Source organism: Aulonocara stuartgranti, assembly GCF_965226115.1.
Source record: "Aulonocara stuartgranti genome assembly, chromosome: 2".
Classification (NCBI taxonomy): domain Eukaryota; kingdom Metazoa; phylum Chordata; class Actinopteri; order Cichliformes; family Cichlidae; genus Aulonocara; species Aulonocara stuartgranti.
The window spans coordinates 3,731,567-3,740,484 of NC_138940.1; the positions used below are offsets into that span (position 1 = coordinate 3,731,567).

At 34.7% G+C, this 8,918-nt stretch overlaps 1 protein-coding gene and 1 long non-coding RNA gene across 2 annotated transcripts; both read right to left on the reverse strand.

The window, feature by feature from the left end:
* Positions 1-238: 238 nt before the first annotated feature.
* On the reverse strand, positions 239-1,333 carry LOC309713074. The gene is made up of 3 exons (XR_014278477.1): positions 1,053-1,333; positions 520-876; positions 239-345 (listed from the first exon to the last, which is right to left on the reverse strand). It is a non-coding gene; the product is annotated as an uncharacterized lncRNA (long non-coding RNA).
* A 5,485-nt stretch (positions 1,334-6,818) lies between these two features.
* On the reverse strand, positions 6,819-8,558 carry LOC309716738 (uncharacterized protein; the record flags this gene model as incomplete). Its single annotated transcript, XM_082550726.1, has 6 exons — positions 8,551-8,558; positions 8,117-8,446; positions 7,598-7,954; positions 7,265-7,390; positions 7,073-7,131; positions 6,819-6,965 (listed from the first exon to the last, which is right to left on the reverse strand). Exons 2-6 carry the CDS (start codon positions 8,292-8,294, stop codon positions 6,819-6,821), a joined length of 867 nt encoding a protein of 288 aa, XP_082406852.1. The 5' UTR covers positions 8,295-8,446; positions 8,551-8,558.
* Between the last annotated feature and the right edge of the window lie 360 nt (positions 8,559-8,918).

An 8,918-nucleotide genomic window follows, 5' to 3' on the forward strand; every position in this document is an offset into this window, starting at 1 on the left:
AATTTCTTACTTGCTGAATTTGCTGTTCTTCACTAGTTGTTTTTGTATTTGTTTTTACAGAAAAAGGAGCTGAAAAAAAAACCATTTAAAAAACAGTAAATAACTGTATAGTGATCAGAAACAAATGTTTCACTGTATTTTGCTTTACAAATGAGTAGCAGCTAATAGGACGTTACTGAATATAATTTGAGAAATCAAAACTGAAGTAACTCTTCTTACCCGAGGTTTTGTTTTTTTCTTTGATGGTATAAATGAGGAAGGCTATAACAACCAGGCTTATGCTGAGAGCAACACATAGCAGAAAGACAATGGTGTTGGTCTTCTGCAAATCCCAATGTTGGACAACTGAAAGTATGTTGAAAAAAGCTCTTATTTAATGTGAAGTAATAGTGAAATGCAATACTATTTATAATTTATACATATAAATTCATTTTAATTAGTATTTGTTGACATTCACTTAATTGTTCTATAGTCAATATTGACTAAAATATGAACAATAATTTATAGACAAACACTTACCTTCGATATCGAGTTTTGTTCCATTTCCAAACAGTATCTCTCCACATGTGGCCACAGCACAGTAATAAGTTCCTGTATCAGACGAGCTGACGTTCCTGGAGAAGCTGTAGACACATTTCTGTTGGGAGGCAGCCTCAGGACTCCGCTCACAGTCATAACTATTGTTTCCTTGAATATAAATTAAACTTGGATGAGACTCATCTGGTTTGGTTCTGTACCAGTACACACTGTGATCTTCTGTACATGTTCTGTTCTCAGAATTAGAGACGACTGAACACTGCAGAGTTACTGGGTCTCCTGGATGGACTGGATTAGACAAAGAGTCTTGAGTGACACCAGTGATGCCTGGGTCAGGTCCTATGAAATAAAAATAAAATAAATATGTTTCATTAAATACTGTTGAATTTAAAACAATTCAAATACATTAAAATAGAGCATATTTAGGAACTGTGAGTTGTGCAACAAAAGTACAAGAACTGCAAATAATTTTGCTGTCGCTGGCGCATTAGTGTTGCTGTTTCTGTTTCACTTACCTTTGACTCGAAGAAAAGTTCCTTTCAAAAATGTCATGGTTAGCTGACTTTCTTTGATGCAGTAATAAACAGCTGTATCGTTTAACTGTGCTCTGTTGATATGTAGAACAAAAGTTCCAGGCTCTTGTTTTGTTGTAATGTGATGAATGTTTTCAATAGTCGGAGAATCATGAGATATTGTTGATCCTAAAACTTCAGGAAAGCTCTGAGAAACAAGTCTGATCCAGAATAAGTTTGTTAAAAGCCAACGATGATCCCGGGAACAATTCAGAGTCACATTTTGCCCAACAGCAACATTTTTGGTGTCAAAGATCTGATGATCTGAGAATCCTGAAAATTAATACCAAACAGAATCATGCTCATCAAAAGTGATACAGTCATATAAACATTCATATTAATATAAACGGTGACAGTACAGTGAGTACGATTTCTATACTTACGCCCAATATTGATCAGGAGCAGTATATAAAAAAATGTCAGCATTTTGTTTTTTTCCTCTTGACACAGCAGACGTTTGAAGCTGCATTATGAAAGGATTTGTCTACATTTAACCGTATTGCATGGGAGGGGACAACTTTTAGAGCAATCTTATTGGCTTCTCATTGTCGTGCTGTTTCACTGCACTACCACAATGGAAATATGCCATTTACAAAGCTTAAACACATGAAACAACACCAGCAACACACTCATGGTATTTTATGTTTGACTCTCATTTTGGTTTTCTTACAGTGGGCTGTTTACAGTAGACAACACATGGTTTGTTTACAACAATTTCCTCATACGGAAATCAAAACAAGAAAATGTGAAGACTTTGTGTGATGTTAGTTAATGTTCCAGATTCCGTGTTACCCTATGTTATTATTATTTATTAGTTTCACACTTAGGACATCTACATAAAAAGTGCTGTAGTGCATCCGTTGTTATTGGGACTGTGAGGTGAGCAAGCTTTTTCTCATTCTCATTTCCATTTATATTCATATTTATAGTCATATATTAACCCAAACCACATCTTAGCCCAACCCTTAAAGTGCGTTTTGGTGCTAATGAATGCAAACCCCGAAACTGAGTGAAAAACTAACTAATCAGTGAGTGGAAACAAAGAGTAAAAAGTGCCAAATTTAAACTGCAGTCGACTAGTTGACAAACCTCCCGCTCCACTCCTTAATCTCCTAAAGTCCTTTGCTGAACTTTCTTTGCCTGAGTTTAATAGAGATATTGTTGAGAACATTTTACCCTCATTCAGAAATAACTGTCGTCTATTTGCAAAGTAAAATATTAGTAGACATACAGTAATTGTGAAACTTCATCAGCTGATAATTGTCTTACCTTCATAATACATTTTGAACTCATCATGAAATAAGACAAATTTAGGTTAGATTCATGGTTCTGTGTTAAGGAGATATATATATATATATATATATATATATATATAGATAGATAGATAGATAGATAGATAGATATATATATAGATATATATATCTATATATATATATATCTATCTATCTATCTATCTATCTATATATATCTATATATATATATATATATATATATATATATATATATATACATATAGATATATATAGATATATATAGATATATATATAGATATATCATCATGCAATTTACCTTTAATACATACACATAAAATTGCACCCAGTTCTCAGGAAACGCTCTGATTATTGGAAATTAGTAACATGTCCTTTTCACTGGAAAATATGTATATGGCAGTCACTGTTTTACTATAATCATGTCTATCAAAGTGAAGAAAACTGTGGATAACTGTGACTGTACATAATTAAACTTCTTTTCATGGAGTACTCAAAATGAATTTTGGTTCTCCTCACATTGAAAAAATACCTTTTTAAATTAAATTAAATTAAGTGAATAACAATGAATGTGAAGATCATAATGCAAGTACATGTCAGTTTTGTGTGTGTAATGATAAAATCAATTTGAGTTTGACATTTTGACTTGACTTGTTTTTAAAATGCTACAGTGATAAAGTTAGACTGAAGTGGTTGAACAAGGGACTTAAATATGTGGATGTGCACACAGACAAACACTACTGAGAAGTAATGCAAATGTAATGAGTTTGATTGTGGTGAAGTTGTCAAATTTGAAAACTTATTCCATACGATAAGAGACAAGGTACAAACACTACATTCTAAGACAGGAGTTCAAGTTATTGCTAACATATAAATAGAGATAACCATTCACGCTCACACTCACACCTACGACCAATTTGGAACCATCACTTAGTCTAAACCCGTGCATGTCTTTGGGCTGTGGGAGGAAGCCAAGTACCTGGAGAGAACCCACGCAGAGACAAGGAGAACATTCAAGTTCTACACAGAAAAAGTCCCCAGGCTAGATTCAAACCAGGGCCTTCTTACTGTGAGCAATAGTGCTAGCCAGCACTGGTGAAACATTCAATAGCTAAAACCTTGTCAAATAAAAAAGATGATAACATGATGCAATGTGGTAAACATTTATTTATTATGTGTATAAAACAAAATGCCAAACAGGTTAACAATTCATGGAACAAAATCAGTTCCTCCACTATGATTGGATAGCATCCACAGTCCACACATTGGGCTCTCCACTCCACCATTCAGAAACTTTCATCTTCATTTTTCCATTTTAAGTACTTCTGCATATATTTTGCTAACTGCAAACAGCGGGGAGAGTGTTTTCTTCTGCTTGCTTATTGAGGCTGATTAAACAAATTCCACCAAGTGGTGGGAAGCTGTATTGTAACTGAGATTTTCATGGATAACAGTAAAATGGTAAATGGTAAATGGCCTGTATTTATATAGCGCTTTACTAGTCTCTAAGGACCCCAAAGCGCTTTACATATCCAGTCATCCACCCATTCACACACTGGTGATGGCAAGCTACATTGTAGCCACAGCCACCCTGGGGCGCACTGACAGTAGTCCCTGGTGTCTTCAATTAATAACTTATGATGTCCTGGGGCCCACAGGTCGAAAACTAAAAAGAATTTGCAGCTCTTAACCCTTTAAAGCCGGTTGGAGCGGGCACACTCCGTTTTGTGTAACTATTTTTAAATCCAGGTAGAACTGGAACCACGTAAGCTAGCACAGTATTTTTCTTTTGCATATGAAACTGGAGGAGATGTACTTACATCTTATGCCATCAGCTTGTCCTAGATCAGTTTCCTTCCACATATAGCTTTGCAAAAATGGCATAAAAATCGCTTGCAGCAACAAAAACATAATATTCCAGAAAAAGGCTTTGCCGATCCGATCAGCTGTTCATAACACTTCCTACGTTGAAATTTTCAATTTTTTTGTAGTTTATTGCACTTTTTTGCAATTTATGTAATTACTATGCATGTAATGCATACATATTATTAAGATTTGGGTTATAATGGTTGTACTGATGTATAGCAACTTGAAATGCTCCCAAAAATGGCTCTACAGCATGTAAAATATAATATAAGCCTTGGCTATATTAGACCTACCATGTTCTATGGTAGGTCTTAAAGGGTTAAGAATCACTGTTCTAGACAGATTGCCAATGTATTGCCTGGCTAACATATCAATACAGATTACCATTCATGTTCACATTCAGACCTATGACCAATTTGGAACCATCAGTTAGTCTAAACCCGTGCATGTCTTTGGGCTGTGGGAGGAAGCCAAGTACCTGGAGACAACCCGTGCAGATGCAAGGAGAACATTCAAGTTCTACACACAAAAAAATCCCCAGGCTAGATTCAAACCAGGGCCTTCTTACTATGAGCAATGGTGCTAACCACCACTGGTGAAACATTAAGTTCAAAATAAGAGGTGACTGATCTTTCGTGAAATTATTCTCAAAGACACACAATGTGCTGGAAGATTGAAAAGAACTTATTTTGTGATTTACCTAGCTGACTCAAAATGGGACTATTTTATTATCCAGTGCAATGTACAGTGCAAATCCCAAAACCTAAGTTACAAAACCTGGATTATGTTTTAGTGATTTAACGTATTTGAAAATATGCAGCAGTCTAATAAAGGAAAAAACTGTGTAGTTTCATTCTTTTCTTTTTCATTTGAGTATTTTACTTAAGATGGAATCAGTGAAATTTACTTTAACCGATTCCATCAAGTTTGCACTTTATGAAAGCTGTTAATGGTTCATGCTCTTATTTAGAAAATCTATGTAAATGATTAATTCATTTGTGTACACATGTACACATATACAGCAAGCTATTTGTGAGTAAGCATGTTACTAGAGGTTTTGTGAATCCTCACTTCATACTGTAACTCATAGTTCATTTATGCAGTTTGTAGTTAATTCAGGATTTAGTGTGACCTCATTTTCAAAGTCTTTAAAAATGAAACAGAAAGGTCAGCACTAACAGTCAGCTGTTGTCACAATAGAAAAAGAAACAGACAAAGCACAAAGTGACACAGAAAGATTCAGGGTTATACAAATATAATTTGCCTAATACAGAGAAGATGTTTGACCAGAGTCTAAATATGTAATAGGGTTTAAGACAGAGGAAGACAGACTGAGCAGCTGGTGTCACAGATGACTTTAATTTAAATATACTGAAACATCTTCATTTAAAGTAGAACACGAATAACGTAATCACAAAACAATAGCGAGTGTTTCACAGAGCTTCACAAACAAGTGTAAAGATCACAAACAGTATGTATATTTAACTGATGAAAGCTTTGCTCCCTTGTCACAAGGGATCACTCAATAATGAATGGGAATGCCTGTGGGATGTTCAAGAGTTTGCACTTTTTTTTAGCTCCCTCCTGCGGTTCAACTCTGGTTAGTTGTCAGCTTATTGAAGTCAGTTAGCTAGCTTTAGTCAGACAAATCAGAAAATCAAGTCAGGCTCAGTTCCAAAGTGCACCTGAATTAAATAAGATAAGTTGTTTTGTGCTGTTTTTAAACAGGAACTCAGCTGAATAAAGAAAGAAAAATGTGTGTGTGATTTTAAAGGGAATATTTATATTGCCTTAGTATACAGAGTAATGGTTCAATCATAACAGAATAGATGAAAATGACTCATTTAAATGTTGTACTATCAAAGTTAAAACAGAATTTTGTGTTTTACTTACATTTTATGTTGGATGTATTTAATTAAATCCATTTTCAGAGCTCTTGTGTTGCACATTAACAGACTAGCATCACACTAGCATTACTTTGCAACAGGAAAGCTGTGGGCGTTATATGTATTTATTAATGTAAAGTTACTTCTCATATATACAAATTAATTACAATCTGTGGTGGAAATCTGAGAAACCAAGCTTCAGATATCATTTGAGTGTTTTAATAAAGCTTCTGCAAGATCCTACTGAGCATACATAAAAAGCATTTCATGCAGGGTGACAGAGAAAAACTTGAATCACAAACCAAACAGGTCCAAACAGGTGCAACATAGTTGTTTTCTGAGCACCTGACATAAACAGCTGAAAGATACAAAGTGCTCACACAACAAAATGGTACATTAGAACTTTCTGTGCAGTGTTTTGTATCTCTGTTACAGTTGTCACAAAGCAAAACAAAAAAAGTGAAGAAAATGGGACATGAATTAAAAAATACAAAGATTTGATGTGTTGTAGTTGTTCCAAAGCACATTTTGTGTTTGATGACTTGCTGGACTTATTTTCACATATTCATCATTTGAATGTTTTTCTCTTCTGCTTTTAATATCCAGACTCAGTGGATGAAATCTGGGCATGGCAATATTAAATATCAGTCCAAAGTGAAGATGAAAGGGAGATGAAATACAAGCTTTGCTTAAGCTTCACTTTTTCCACACTCAAAAGCTCTGACATCAGAGTAAATACACATTGTCTCTGTTGCTCTCGTGTTCCTTCTCTCTGCTTTGCGAGTGTTTCTCTTGATAAAGGTTGGTGCAGCATAAGTCAATGAGTCCTCATGTCTCTGAGAAATGCATCAAAATGTATCAACTGAAATGCACATCTGTAGACTATCATTAAAAACTGCTGGTTTTATTTTTCCATCAGGCTTTTAATTGCAAAATTTCTTACTTTATGAATTTGATGTTCAGTCCTAGTTGATTCTGTATTTGTTTGTAGAGAAACAGCAGCTGGATTAAAACAATGTGAAAAAGTGATCAGAAGCAAATGTTTCACTGTATTTTACTTTACAAATCAGTTGTAAATGAGTATGACCTAACCAAATACTATTCAAGAAATCGATATAGAAGTAACTCTTCTTACCCGAGGTTTTGTGTTTTTCTTTGATGGTATAAATGAGGAAGGCTATGATAATCAGGCTTATGCTGAGAGCAACACATAGCAGAATGAGAACTGTGTTGGTCAAATCCCAATGACGGACAACTGGAACTATATTGGAAAAAGCTCTTATTAAAGGTGAAATAATGAAATAATAAAATAATGAAACTGAAATGTAATAATATTTATAATCTATATACATAGATTCATCAATTATTATGTGCCGATGTACTTCATCTAAATCCATTGTAGTCAAAACTAAATAAAATATAAACATTTATATATTTTTATTTTTTATTTTAATACGAAAACACTTACCTTCGATATTCAGTTTTGTTCCATTTCCAAACAGTATCTCTCCACATGTGGCCACAGCACAGTAATAAGTTCCTGTATCAGACGAGCTGACGTTCCTGGAGAAGCTGTAGACACATTTCTGTTGGGAGGCAGCCTCAGGACTCCGCTCACAGTCATAACTATTGTTTCCTTGACTGTACATTAAACTTGGATGAGATTCATCTGGTTTGGCTCTGTACCAGTACACACTGTAATCTTCTGTACATGTTCTGTTCTCAGAATTAGAGAGGACTGAACACTGCAGAGTTACTGGGTCTCCTGGATGGACTGGATTAGACAAAGAGTCTTGAGTGACACCAGTGATGCCTGGGTCAGGTCCTATGAAATAAAAATAAATATGTTTCATTATATTCAGTTAAATAAAAATTTAAATTATATTGAAATAGTGTGTCTTCAGGAATTACGCAAATAAACACATAAAAACGGTAAATAATTTTGCTGTGGTTGACTCATTAGTGTTGCTGTTTCTGTTTCACTTACCTTTGACTTGAAGAAAAGTTCCTTTCAAAAATGTCATCTTGCGCTGTCTTACTTTGATGCAGTAATAAACAGCTGTATCGCTTAACTGTGCTCCGTTGATATGCAGAACAAAAGTTCCAGGCTCTTGTTTTGTTGTAATGTGATGAATGTTTTCAATAATCGGAGAATCATAAGACATTGTTGATCCTACAATTTCAGGAAAGCTCTGAGAAGCAAGTCTGATCCAGAATAAGTTTGTTGAATGCCAACGATGATCCCGGGAACAATTCAGAGTCACATTTTCCTCAACAGCAACATTTTTGGTGTCAAAGATCTGATGATCTGAGCATCCTGAAAATTAAAAGCAGAATCATGGTTACCAACAGTCATATATTCATATAATCTTTTAGATTAATACACCACAGTGATTCAGTGATTAAGAATTCTGTACTTACGCCCAGTTTTGATCAGGAGCAGTATATAAAAAATTGTCAGCATTTTGTTTTTTTCCTCTTGACACAGCAGACGTTTGAAGCTGCATTATGAAAGGATTTGTCTACATTTAACCGTATCAAATGGGAGGGAACAATTTTTAGAGCAATCTTATTGGCTTCTCACTGTAGTGTTGTTTCACTGCACTACCACAATGGAAATATGCCATACCCAAAGCTTAAACACATGAAACAACACTAGCAACACATTTATGTTAATTTATGTTTGACTCTCATTTTGGTTTTCTTACAGTGGGCTGTTTACAGTACACACATACTATGTTTACAACAGTTTCCTCAGGAAATCAAAACAGGAAAGTGTATTATGGCCT